This window comes from Seriola lalandi, unplaced genomic scaffold (assembly GCF_002814215.2).
Source record: "Seriola lalandi dorsalis isolate HSWRI2012SDOR001 ecotype SW California unplaced genomic scaffold, Sedor1 jcf7180002054360, whole genome shotgun sequence".
Lineage (NCBI taxonomy): Eukaryota > Metazoa > Chordata > Actinopteri > Carangiformes > Carangidae > Seriola > Seriola lalandi.
Window position 1 is genome coordinate 826,370 of NW_019524913.1, and position 13,518 is coordinate 839,887.

General features: G+C 41.5%; 2 protein-coding genes across 26 annotated transcripts in view; both read left to right on the forward strand.

The window, feature by feature from the left end:
* The first annotated feature begins 260 nt into the window (after window positions 1–260).
* Window positions 261–8,283, forward strand: LOC111656588 (poly(U)-binding-splicing factor PUF60). Of its 7 annotated transcripts, none has more exons than XM_023408336.2 (12): window positions 261–329; window positions 892–988; window positions 1,200–1,295; window positions 1,872–1,961; window positions 2,486–2,536; window positions 3,654–3,815; window positions 3,952–4,044; window positions 5,320–5,533; window positions 5,615–5,847; window positions 6,482–6,596; window positions 7,113–7,360; window positions 7,479–8,283. In XM_023408336.2, the coding sequence occupies exons 3-12, from the start codon at window positions 1,218–1,220 to the stop codon at window positions 7,776–7,778; spliced, it is 1,584 nt and encodes a 527-aa protein (XP_023264104.1). In that variant the 5' UTR covers window positions 261–329; window positions 892–988; window positions 1,200–1,217; the 3' UTR covers window positions 7,779–8,283. The 7 variants fall into 7 exon arrangements, with proteins under 7 accessions (XP_023264104.1, XP_023264108.1, XP_023264109.1 ...); XM_023408337.2 differs by having other exon boundaries at window positions 307–389; XM_023408335.2 differs by lacking the exon at window positions 892–988 and having other exon boundaries at window positions 264–329.
* A 945-nt stretch (window positions 8,284–9,228) lies between these two features.
* scrib (scribble planar cell polarity protein) overlaps window positions 9,229–13,518 on the forward strand; it is a 64,239-nt gene continuing 59,949 nt past the window's right edge. For 10 of the 19 annotated variants that reach the window (XM_023408354.2, XM_087174543.1, XM_023408370.2 and 7 more), the window contains exon 1: window positions 9,229–10,287. In XM_023408354.2, the coding sequence (XP_023264122.1) occupies window positions 10,129–10,287 (159 nt within the window). In that variant the 5' untranslated portion in view covers window positions 9,229–10,128. The remainder of the gene's footprint in view (window positions 10,288–13,518) is intronic. The other 9 variants (XM_087174532.1, XM_087174536.1, XM_087174533.1 and 6 more) reach the window with 2 other exon arrangements.

Genomic DNA, 13,518 nt, shown 5'->3' on the forward strand with positions numbered 1-13,518 from the left:
TGTGGTTACAATTTTTTCGGTACACAATTTTGCTCATCAGTTGTCAAATGTATAACCTCATTTAAACACAGTACCCTGGAGAATCAATCAAATATATAGTATCTGATTACAAAACATTCACAGAAGGAATAGTTTACGCTGAAACCGTGGCTACATCCGTGAGTGAAACTCTATGAAAGGGTCATCGACGAACTCTCCATTTCCCTCCCCATCATCGCGAGGGTTTCACTATCGCGATACCTTTCATTGAAAACGTGAGAATCTCGCGAGCGTTGTGCAGTGTGGGCCTTTCCAAGAAGGTGTGCTTCATGGCGGTTACGGAGACTGCGGTAAATAAATTCCTTGATAAAGAGACACTTTGACAATTTTTCAGCCACAGTGGTCATTGCGTAAGTAATACGCGAAGTGTGGTAGAATTCAGTTGTACTAAATATGCTTTAAATTGACAATATGTCACTGGGGAAGATAAATGTTACTTCACGCGCCATAGCAATGAACTAGCTAATGTGAGCTAGCTTCTTGCGAGCAACAAAGATCGCCATCGTAAGCTATACGGAAACCAGGCCTCGCTAATCATGTACTGTTTTTGTAATAATTATGCAGTTCAGGTTAATGAGGCGTACTGAAGATGTTTCTTTGTTAATGTCCATATCTACTATAGCTAAACATTTCTTCGGCTAAGGTTTAACCATGGCCCGTCATTGCTATTTCACCTAGCTAGCGTGAGTTTTAATGAAAGCCATCGTTAGCATTAATGTGCATCAAGCTAACGTTAGCTGACCAAAATCTAGGGAAAACGGGCTGGCAATGTGTGGATTGCAATGTAAATAAATAATGCTAGCTGCCTGTTTCTCTTTTTGTTAGTCTGAAGGCATTTTTTATTTCCCCTAGAATTTGTTGAATTGTTAAAGCTTCCCCATCAGTCCTCTTCCCCTTGGGGGCTTTCCTGCCTCAGTCTGGTGGACCCAGCGATTAGCGGGTTGCGTAGGTAAGGAGTTCGTCCGGTCCCACCTGGTTTAAATCCGGGTGTATGTCCTGTATGATAGAATATTTAATAATAATATGTGTTGTGACTTATGATTACAATACACGAAGTATGTTATTAGGAAATTATAGTTATGGATGTACATACAGGCAGGTGTTCGTAATCCAGACTCTGTTTCTCAGTTTTTGTGTGAATTGCTGTTTCTGAATTGCAGGGAGGTGAAGCTCTGACGATGGAGAATGGACAGGGCACAGGCTCCAAGCTTGGCCTGCCGCCTCTCACTCCAGAGCAGCAGGAGGCACTTCAGAGGGTAGGAAAAACCCAGACATACATTATCTACCTGAATGTACCCTTTGTGATAACGTAATTCCTACTGGAAGTTGATATGATCAATGTAAAGCAGCCCCTTTACATGCACGTAAGTACTGGGTTACATTCTGTCGTAACCGTATTTCTTCCACATCACTGATATGAGAAATCTGGTTTTTGGACAGGCAATGAAGAGACCTGATTTCTCCTGTAGAAAGCCAAATTCTTGGTCATGTATACGTTTCTGCTTTACATGTATGGAGGGGCATGACTCAGACTTCAGGCAGAGAAGGAGAATGAACGACGAGATCATTACAAATAGTGATGCATCCTCATATTTAAAATAGCTTATATCAAAGTCTGATTAAAATTAAAACTGTAGCCTGAAGAAGTTTAAAGGTTGGTTTCCTGTTGAAACGAGTAAGCCTTACTTTAAAAATATTGACCTGCTCCATGTATTTGTTATGTGCAGCATGTGCAGATACAGTATTTGCCCGCATTTAGTTTAGCTTATAATGTTACAACAACTCCATGTGCATATGAGGAAATTAAATGTAATGCCTTTCTCCTTTTCCAGGCAAAGAAGTATGCCATGGAACAAAGCATTAAGAGTGTGTTGGTGAAGCAGACCATTGCCCATCAGCAACAACAGCTCACCAACCTGCAGGTGAGATGTGTAACAAAATGTTGGTACTCCGCCAAACAAAAAGTTTGTAATACGCCTGTCACCTGTGAGCCTTGATTCTAGACAGAGTATCTTAGCCTTTTTATACATGAGTAATTCAGACATCTGTTGTTTCAGAAGTCTGTTTTGGTTTAGCTCCTTTGGAAGTCTTACTCCCTACTCTGCCATGCTCTGAAAAAAAAAATCACATGTGTAGACCATGTGCCGTTGCTTTTCCTTCTGCTCTTTTTCAGATGGAGAAGATCGTCATTAAGGAATTGGTTATCATGTTAAATGCTTTGCACTTTTAAAGCGGACTTGTTTATGTTTATTGCTGTGTGGTGATTTGTAATTCAGATAGGGGAGGCAACTCCACAAACTGTATGTTGTTTAGAAGGAGGGTCTGAATATAGTTTTAGCCTAACCGCTTTTGTCTATCTAGCAAAGCAATGACCTTTTTGAAAAAGCAAAGCTAAGGGATATCTAACCTACTTTTCAGCACTTTTTTCATCTTTACTGTCTTTCAGATGGCAGCAGTGACAATGGGCTTTGGAGATCCTCTCTCACCTTTACAATCGGTCAATAGATTATTAAATTTTTTTTCTGTGCGCATTCCCAATGGAAAAGGACTGTTACCCTTCTTTTATTGGTTGCTTTGGCAACAACCCCTGCCTTTTTATCTAACCAAAGAATGCATATTTTGTGAGAAAACATGGCTTTCTACTGCTAGGGTACCAGCGACCATGTCCGTAATTCAGTGTGAGATGAATGACCGTTGTTAATCGCTGTAGCATTTGCTCAAGTTGCAATGGAGTAATTTGCATTGGTATTTTTTACAAGAAGATAGCCAAAGCTCTTTGGCTGTCAAGGGGATTTTTTAAGGACTTTGTAAAGGGTTTATAAATATGAGAAAAGTCAAGTCTCTTTGAAAAATATGCATTTGCTTTATTTAAGAACAGAAAGCTCTTGGCATGGGAAGAAAGAGGGATAGCAATCCCTTTAATGGACCAAAATGAGAGAACTGCTGGAACAGGGATCTTTTGGCCATCTCAAAGTCAAGTTTTTTTCAGTCATTGAACTAGTAATTTTTCCATTATGTCATGAATTAGGCACATGTTATATTTTGTTGGTAATAGGAAGAAATGAACAGAAGCAGACTGACTTAAAGGCATCAATAAACACAGCAACTTCTGGTGGTTAAACCATCCCTCCCCTTAGACTTGAGAAGAAAGTTTGAAATGCTTTCATCAAGACTTTGTATGGATTTCGTTTGAACTCCACGATTACTTTTGTTACCTTACTTGCATCCCTGGACTACAGGTCAGTTACTGAAGCCAAATGTTTGTGAGGGCTGTGCATGTCAATCACTTCAGTGTGTTTTCCTCCATATGTCTGTTCCATAGAAACAGAATAGAGGCCATATTAGAATTACAAGTGGCGACATCAATATTTTATAACTGTTATACATGTTAGTTTTTTTCACAAAGTTCTTTCCATTGATTACACTATCCCATTATTACCCTATTTACCTGTCCAGACCCCCTAACTTGGAATTGGCCTCTAATTATTTTTGGGGAAAGCAAGCACAGTAGAAAATACACATTTATTATTAGTGGTTGTGTGTGTGTGTGTGTGTTTGTCTTCCTTTCTTTTACTCTCTAATGCTTATCGTGTGTTGTTTTTCCTGGTTGGTAGGTGGCAGCTCAGCGGCAACGTGCTCTAGCCATCATGTGTCGGGTGTATGTGGGCTCCATATACTATGAGCTTGGTGAGGACACCATCAGACAGGCCTTTGCCCCCTTCGGCCCAATCAAGAGCATTGATATGTCTTGGGATTCTGTTACAATGAAACATAAGGTCAGTGTCATTTATTAAGTGTTAAACCTGGTAAAAAATTCGGCTGTTCAACTTTGAATTAAATGCAAAAGATTATAAATAAAGGTGCGTCAGTGTCTGTAGATGTTCTGTTTTTCTTGTTTTTATTATGGTGCAGGGGTTTGCCTTTGTGGAGTATGATGTGCCAGAGGCTGCTCAGCTGGCTCTGGAGCAGATGAACTCAGTCATGTTGGGGGGGCGAAACATTAAGGTAAGTTGTCTGGAGATATGAGTATCTCTCGAGGTCTTAGGAACACAAGGACAAAGGGAAACAAATGAAAATCTCCTTCTCTATAACAATGTCTTTTTGGAGTAATTTGATTAAACAGGAAGTTGGATTCCTTCCTGGCATTTAGGATGCTGAGTCAGTGTGTTAATTAAGTGCTTTTGTGATACTTAGATTACTAGTGAAATTTCTCAAATATGACTAATTTCTCTCTTTGCTTGTCTGTGTCTGTTGATTTCCAGGTGCGTGTGTATGTCTGGGTGTATGTTTAGTGTACTGTCTGCTTGTGTTGTGTGTTATGCTTCCATGATGTCATCAAGGCTGTTTTAGTGACCAGTTGCAGTAGGATGCCCAGCGGCGCGTGGCGTCGCTCTGTGTCCATGATGTGCTGATGATGGGCTGCGCCTGGTTGGTGTTGCTTGGCCGCCCCATCTGTAGTACAGATCCCAGTCCGACTTAGATGCTCGTCTTACATAGACATTAAAATTCTTTTATCGGAGAAAGGAAGATGTCAGAGTGCGTAGCCCTAGCATGAGACATGTATTGCGTTCCCCTTTCGGTGTTGCCACCAGCTCAGCTAGTCACGCTGTGTATAAACCTGGTATTTTAAGATAAAGCTATACTACTTTGTTAAATAGCGTTGCAGTTATTTGCAAAATCAGCTTTGCGTTTGGATTGTAAATTAAGTGATATTTGGTACTAAACGAGTGATTGGATTCGTAACAAAAGTTGGTGTTCAGCTGACAAACATCTCTAAGCGACCCTATTTAATTTGACAATCTAGTTTAGAGTTAATGGTAATTTAAAGTAAATAATAAGTAAGATCAAACGATCTACGTGATAGACGTGGTAAAGTGATGTCCATAGTTTAGTGCTGTGGTCATGTATTATACATGACCACAGCACTAAACTATGGACAAAGCTCAAAGTTGTACTTAACAAATTTATTAATCATTAATTTATTTATTTAGCTTAATACTGCTCCCTGCTTGCGAAAAAAAAAAAAACGGATTTTATTTCTTAGAGTATTTTCGTACTCGGTGGCCATAATTAAGATGATAAGGCTAGACACGGGTTTCAAGCATATACCTGACGGACAGCTTAGTGTCGTGATCGTAGGTGGAGAGTGGCTTTGACTGAACTCGGTGGCTGCCGAAAGTTAGCGCGGCAGGGACATACAGTTTTGCGGGGGTGCGTTCTCGGTGGTTGGTACAATAAACCCCTTACTCAGTAGCCATGCTGGTATGATCTGTGCTATAGGTTGGGCGGCCAAGTAACATCGGTCAGGCGCAACCCATCATTGACCAGCTGGCAGAGGAGGCGCGCGCCTTTAACCGGATCTACGTGGCATCCGTCCACCCTGACCTGTCAGATGATGACATCAAGAGTGTGTTTGAGGCCTTCGGAAGGATCAAGTCTTGCACGTTAGCCAGAGACCCCACTACAGGGCGACACAGAGGCTTTGGCTTCATTGGTGAGCTGGGGGGCCCTCATTCGCTCGTGCTCTTGCGTTGCCCATGCTCTGCTACTAACTACTATTTTTATTCCCTTACAGAGTATGAAAAGCCTCAGTCAGCCCTGGACGCTGTGTCTTCTATGAACCTCTTTGACCTGGGGGGTCAGTACCTACGAGTGGGCAAAGCAGTGACTCCACCAATGCCCCTACTGACCCCCACGACCCCTGGTGGTCTGCCACCTGCTGCAGCTGTGGCTGCGGCGGCAGCCACTGCTAAGATAACGGCCCAGGCAAGTATGAATCCCTTCCAAAGGGATTTAATGGCCTTCCAGGTAAATATAACCCAGATCTAGCTAGAATTGACACCAAAAAGCACAGATGGGCATAGAACTTTTATTGATGTGACTGGGAGAAGGCCAGTTTTGTAGAGATAACATAAAAACAGTAATTGCCCTGATACAGTGTCAATTTAACTGCCCAGAAATATGAGACATTCTTGGCTTAATTTTTAAATCCAGTTTAATGTGTTCAAAACACAAACAACCTAAAACACAATATGGAAGATTTCATTTTTTGGTATAATGTATATTGTGTAGTTAAATAAGTAATCAAAGCTCCTCCCATTCACTGATTGGGTGTAATACTAAGAGAGTCCTCTCTCTTAGTTAGCACATTGACAGCTATTTTTCAGTGTGAACAGTCGATGACTAACCAGACAGTTGTGTTCATTGTAGAATGTTTCATGACTGAAAGTTTTTACCATCACTGTTGTATATTTATGACTTGCTAAGGATAGTCAGTGATTGTTTAGTAAATCTGTACTGAAATATTGTTGGTGACCTTGATTCTCACTAGAGAGGCAAGATTGAGCTCACTGTGCCATGCTGTGTGATCGTTGACTGTGCTGCCTTGTGCTGTGTTCTGTGTGTTTCCCTTACCTAATGTCTTCGGCCCCCCTCTCTTAAGGAGGCTGTAGCCGGCGCATCAGTCTTGGGGGCGTTAGCTGCGCCCCAACTTCTCGGTCAGCAAATGGGAATACCTCAGGCTGTCATGGCTGCCCAGGCACCAGGGGTCATCACAGGTGTGTTTTAAAAAAAAAAAAACAAAAAAAAAAAACAGGAGTTTAATTCATCTGAATTATGCTTTAAAGTGCTGTATAAAGCATACAGCTTTGCATGCAACTTACCAGTTTACCTTATGGGTTTAACCAATTCTGGAACTACTACTTTTAAAGGTCTGTAAACTGCCTGATTTTTACTTTTTTTTTTTTTTTTTTTTTTTTTTTTTTTTTTTTTTACAAAGGATAATATTTATGTGCACAGAATTTATGTTTATGTTTTTTGTAGCTGAATTAGTAGGTAACTAGTCGCAAAGAAAATTGATGCAGATGTATTCCTCTATCATTATCATTATTATACCTTTTTCAGCATGGCTGCAAAGTTCCCCACATTTTAGGTTCTCAGTTTAAGGCAGTCATAACCCTCACAATGGCTTGACCAGTGTTTACAGTCACAGACCTATTTGTCCACCAAGTGTCATGGAAATCTAGACCAAAAATCAAACTTGGTTGTTCAGATAACCTCTCGTCTCTCGACAGGTGTGACTCCGGTGCGTCCTCCCATACCAGTGCTTCCCCAGGTTGGTCTTGTGAACCCAGTGCTTGCATCACCGCCAGTCCTGTCTAATCAAGCTGGTGGCTCCAACCAACAAGAGAAGAAAGAGGAGAAAGAAGAGATGCTTCAGGATGGTACAGGGCAGGAGATGTTGAGTGACCAAGAGCACATGAGCATCTCAGGCAGCAGTGCCAGGCATATGGTGATGCAGAAACTGCTTAGAAAATCAGAGGTGAGATTCAGGAAATGAAGGGCCAGAAGAAACGCTATTGGCTTGAGGAAAGCTTTAATTTTCTCTTTTAATGATCAAACTCGTGTTCTGATTGTATTCTCTGCCTTCTTTTCTCCAGTCCACGGTGATGGTGCTTCGAAATATGGTTGGACCAGAGGACATTGATGACGACCTGGAGGGTGAGGTGACGGAAGAGTGTGGCAAATTTGGCTCTGTCAACAGAGTCATTATTTACCAGGAAAAGCAAGGAGAAGAGGAGGATGCAGATATCATTGTCAAAATCTTTGTAGAGTTTTCCATGGCCTCAGAGATGAACAAAGCTATCCAGGCCCTCAATGACCGCTGGTTCGGGGGTCGCAAGGTTGTCGCAGAGGTGTATGACCAAGACCGTTTCAACAGCAGTGACCTGTCTGCATAAAATGTCTGAAATGGTTCACCAGCACCCACCCCCCATACCTGTCGCCCAAACTCATTTCAGCCACAGTCATTGCAGCTAGAGATGAGGGTCTCCGAAACTTGTAATTATGTTTTTATTTTCTTTTTTTAAATTGCTGTTGATATTAATGTTAAACGCCCCATCGGGGGGATTCATTCAGAATACTTCGTGTCAGATTTTGCTTTGTGATCTGTGAAAACTCCCTTTTTGGTGCAAGTTTCAAATTTTTGTAATCCAGTCTTGTAAAACATTTAGGTTATCTTGCTTTAGTTCCTTTTTTTTTCTTTCATGAAAATGCCGGGACATGTAAACACTTTTTCTTTCTATGATTAAAGGTTATTGTTTGTCCAAAAAAAGTGTGATGCAAATTGTTTTTATTAAGATTTGTGAAAGAAGTATCCTTTTGAAGATGTATTTGTACATACGCTTGTGTGTTCTGGTTGTAGAACATAGCATTTGATTACGAAGTAAAAACATTCTAAAGCAACTACTGCTTAGTTGTATTTGTACAGGGGGAAAACAACTTTCCAAACACCTTACAGTATAATCATCTGAATTTGAACAGAGGTATTTTCCTTAATGGTCATTTTTGAGGCCTTTGTTTGTAGAGATTGTAAGCAAATACTGTATTTTGCCTGTATTTTACAAATTGTGGCCGAGGTCTGCTTATAACTACTGTAACTCTGAAAGTCAGCTCTCCTTTTTGGCATACTGCATGTGGTCATCTTTTTTGAAATGCCTGACCACAATGAGTTTGTATTTAGAAACATCTTTAATTATCTTACAATGCAATTGGGAGAGTGTTTATCTTTGCTAGGTTTTATAGTCCTTCATCTCTGCAGTAGCTTTATTTGTGCCACTGTCCAACCAAACAGTTATTGGAGAATATAAGTGGTTGTTTCACAAATTCAGTGCTTGTATTGAATAACACTCTGATGAGAAAGATAATTGCTTAACATGTCATTAAACTGTAAAAGCAACTGTTGAAGTCATCAAAATCAAACTTTGGCCTAGATGCATGGTTTTGTTTACGTTTGTGCTCAAGGACACTACTAGAAAATGTTTTGTAAAGGCTACTTACATGCACATAATCATTTAGCCCTACTCTGATGTCATTTGTGGACTGAATACATGCATGGGACATAACGGGACAGCTCAGCAAAAATAAAGTAACAGTAAGCAGTGGAAAACTTTGGGCGGTTTGCTCAAGGAAATTAAACTTGTATTAGCCATTTATGACACATTTACTTAATATTTTCCAGGCCTGAGTAAATCTACTGCTTTTGAGATTTGAATAAAGCTAGTACTCTGGTGACGCTAGTGTCCGCCGCTAGGTGGAGCTATAAAGTAACGTGTGGCCTCTCCTACAGGGACGCAAAGCGGCGGTGCTCCAGCTCAAATCTAGCCCAGCCCCCCACACGCCAAACCGGCCTCCCTCGGCTCAACAAGGGGAGGGAAGTGCGGCTGTTGCTGAAGCTCCTGTTACCGCCGCTGGCATTTTACCTACGTCGCACTGGAAGAGTGGTCACTGAGAAGTTTCCTTGACGTCTTTGGGGATGTTGTTACTACACACACCGGTTAACAAGGTGCTTTCCGTAGCTTTCGTGATACAAGTGTTAGCTAACAGCAGCTAGGCACAAAGGCGTTCAGTCAGCTACTAGCCGATGTTAGCTAATGGTAACTAGCCTGCTAACAACACAACCGGTGAGGACGAGCACATCCTTGCGCAGCAGTGCCCGGGTTAATCTCTGCTGACTAGCTCCGTGGGATATGTTAGCTGTTTTGTGATACATGTTTATCTGTAACCTAACTCAAGTGGTTGTATTAACAGTCGCCACTCATGACTGGGCCACTTAAAGCAACGTTTCTGCAAACCTGGGTCGTTGGCTGCATCTTTTTCAGCTAGCCACGGCAGAGCGTCGGACTTATTCAGGGATGGTGGCGGTAGCTAAAGAAGCTAACGTTGCTCCGTCGGTGTGAAGAAGTGAGAGCAAGAAGTGAGGAAACGCTTTAGCCAATTGGGAGGTCTCGGTTTTGTTTATGTTAATTACAATTCCGGGGTGGATGACGCTGGGACGAACCTGACAATCCTTGAACACAGCTGAACTGAAACTGGGAATATCGCTAACAGATCGAAGGGATTATTTTTTTGTCTCTAAGTGGATTTCGGCCTCCTTTTCAGGGTCGTCGTGGGAACACAGTGAGTTTTTTGACATTGAGTGAGCCCACTCCCACAAAATATTCTCTGTCCCAGCGACCTTCCCCCCTGCTTCACCCTCCGATGCGGAGAATTCAGTAGCACCGGCAACCTAATTCCCCACGGCGGCCGGACATGCTGAAGTGTATCCCCCTGTGGCGCTGCAACCGCCACGTCGAGTCGGTGGACAAGCGGCATTGCAACTTGCAGACAGTACCTGATGAGATATTCCGCTACAGTCGCAGCCTGGAAGAGCTTCTCCTTGATGCCAATCAACTCAAAGAGCTACCAAAGGTATGCAGAGTTCACACACCAATAATATCTCCTCTGCGTCAATCAGTGTCTATATTTGTGTCTCATGTTGATGGTTTTCTATGCTAAATTTACCCTGCATCACAACACACTTGTACACAGTTGGTGTTTTATTCATATGTGTGAAAAGCAAAGGTCACTGCCAGGTGACATAAGCAGTAAAACAGCTTGCATATTACCTGCTCAGGTACTTCCTTAGCAGCATAGCTACCTCCTTCTTTGCTTTCTTGGAAATGGGTTTGGTCATTCTGGCCTGCAGTGCTGTAACAGCATTAGATAATGATAGCCACAAAGTAGCTGCTGTTGAAACCACCCATTATAGAGTACATTTTTGTTTTAATTTGCACATAGAAAACAGAATTTCAAAGGTGTCAAACAATGTAAACTTTTGGAAAAACACTACAACTACTTAATGCTTTTCATTTTTTGATGGCCCATGTTGACAAGGATTTCATAGAACATAAATTGTGGAGAAAAGTGGACCAGAGTGATGGGATGGTTCAGTCATGGGCTCTGTGGGTCCTGGGTGTATTTGCTGCATGTTCAGAGGGATTAGTCCAGACCAAAACAGCTGGCACAAACCATGTTGCCTATAGTAATGGCATCAGTGGTTAGTTGGAGCGGCTCAGTGTGGGAAGGCATGCGTGGAATGAGTTGCAACGCTGTCCCCACCCACACTCCCACTATTTAAAATATGACAAAAGTTCTCTTTGCATGGCCAAGGAGTTTATTTTAAGGTGAACAGGATTATTGTTGGTCTGTTTTCCTTACAACTCTTCAGAGCAATGGAATAAAACATTTGCCTGCTGGACTTTCTCCTAGTTTTATTAAGTGTAAGGCATTGTTCATTATAAGGGCATGGCACTGGCTGTGATTGTGATGGAGCAGGGGATTTTTATGAATACACTGCCCAGTAGTAGATGGTGTCACTCTCTCTCCCATTTCATGGCTTTAAGTTAGTGGTTCAGTGGAAGGGACAAGTGGCACATTCACTAATGAAGTTTGTTAACAAGTCAAGGTCAACAGAGGCTAAAGTGTTGACACAGGGCTGCCTGTTACTTTCTGGGAATCGTAAACAATAGAGCTTTTTTTGGTTTGTCTTTTGGCAATGGATGCACATTTATTGTAGAAACTAGTTTTGGCTATTCACTTGTTGTTTTGGTAAGTTATGCTCATACTCAAAGCACAAAAAAGACCACAATGCCAATTTGCTTTTGCTTCTGAGTTCTTCGTTTTCTAATATAGGTATATTTTATTATAAAGAGTCCTTATTTTAGATCTTATTTTAGATCAGCCCTCACTGTGTAAATTCAATGAAAGATGTTTTTTGTATGACTACCCTGGGGACACGAGCTTGACTGTAGGTTTTGGCACAGATGAACGCCTCAAAAGACACGCATACAACAGTCGCTCAATATTTAACCTGTCTTCAATGTTGTTAATGGGATAGGGCCATTTCTTGGCACAAAAACTGAGACCTGCTTTGCCTGATGAGGCTTACCTGCCAACAGACGTGCGTTTCCGCCCCCTAGTTCATACCTGTTAGACATCCACAGTGTACCTGGAGCATAGCCCCTGAAATACTGAGTGATGGATATACACATACAATTAACTGACACAGTCTCTATGTGTGGTGCTGGATTCTACCAGGAGACATAAATGCATGGTGACAGAATGTCTCGTGTGGTTGCGGTGAATACATAGCGTGCAGACACAAAGCATATGGCCTCTCTCTGGTCCTCAGAGTCAGCAGGGCTCCAGTGAGGGAGCAGTTTGAGAGGTCAGGGCCATACAGGGTTTGAAACAAGAGCAGTGACTGTATGATGATGGTATTACTATAATGAGCCCAGAAGTGAGTAAGGGACTGAATGCCTTTTGCATTTTGTGCTCCTTCCTTGTCATTGTGTATTTAAGTCAGATTAGTTTTTGGACTTGCATGCAGTTTTTGTCTGTTTTTAGATGTCGGTCTAACACCCCAGGTCATTTTTTGCCCGTCAGTTCACCCCATGTGTTTATAAACGAGGCCACCTTCCACTACAAACAGTCTGAACAATGTTGGCATGCGTATTGGCTTTGCCATCATGTACAACATATGCTATAGACTGAGAATAATCGGCTCAGAGGTGACACCTTCATGAACTGTCACTTCTTTTAAAGCGGGGCTGCAAACTGTCCTGGGACACAGCCATGAGCATGCAGGCCAGTCAAGCAGGGTAAGTCTCAGTCAGGTGAATTTATGTGTGCAGTAAGATGTTGAAATCATTAAAATAGACAATGATATAATCAATACAGTCATTAAATTATTTGAAACGCACCAAACTCTTTTTAAATTAATAATGAACAATAAAGCATGACTTGTAGCTGTGTTTAGAGCAGTGCTGCTGGGGATGGATGGTTTAGATCGTATTGGTAGGGTTTTAACGCAGTGAACAGATGGAGATTTAACAGTTTCTTAAGTTTGCTGTGACTCACCCCCACCGCACTGCCCACCAATCTTAGATTATGCTCTCTGTGATAATGGTATCTCCATTTGCCTCACCAAGAACATTATAGGTTTGTTAAAAAAAAAAAAAATTTAAATGTTTGTTTTGTTTAATATGGGCTCAGATGGTGTCCAAGCAATGACTATTACATGGTATTAAAGCATGACATATCTGTATGAAATGAGTTTAGAGGACCTTTTAAGTCGGCAGCTAGTCAGGAATTCCCCTCATGCTCATACATCCTTAGCTCTTAATGCTGCATCGTGGCTCTTTTTTCTCATTGGCCAAAAACTAATCTGAGACAGTCCTTAATGGGTCTTTTGTTTCGCTCTTAAGACATTTCTTTGTGAGTTTGCAAGTAGTTTAACCATAAAGGAGCCATACTAATAATTAAAACACCAAAACAGAAATGGAGACAACATTGATCAAGAATTTATACAAGTCAGACTCTGTTTCTTATTGATGAAGCTTTAATGTTTTTCCGTCAGTTATTGAAGATGTGCTTGTAATTGTCTGGTTACAAGTAATAATCCATAATACATATTTACATATACTTGTTCTGTGTTTGTAGTTGGGAAGTTTGAACCGAAGTGATCTGAATTTCTTTTTGCTGCTTTGAAAAACTAGCCCTGCTTCAAAGATCATGTTGAGGAAGAGGGAATTATCTTTTTAGCCATTCTCAAGTCCCATGACAGGCTACAAAGAAGTCCATTCACCAGTCTGATTGCCC

Coding starts and splice junctions, on each gene's coding strand:
- LOC111656588 (XM_023408335.2), top strand. CDS start 309: ATGGCGGTTACGGAGACTGCG. Junction 2,537..3,653: donor CTCTCTCACCTTTACAATCG/GTCAATAGATTA, acceptor CCTGGTTGGTAG/GTGGCAGCTCAGCGGCAACG. Junction 4,045..5,319: donor TGGGGGGGCGAAACATTAAG/GTAAGTTGTCTG, acceptor TCTGTGCTATAG/GTTGGGCGGCCAAGTAACAT.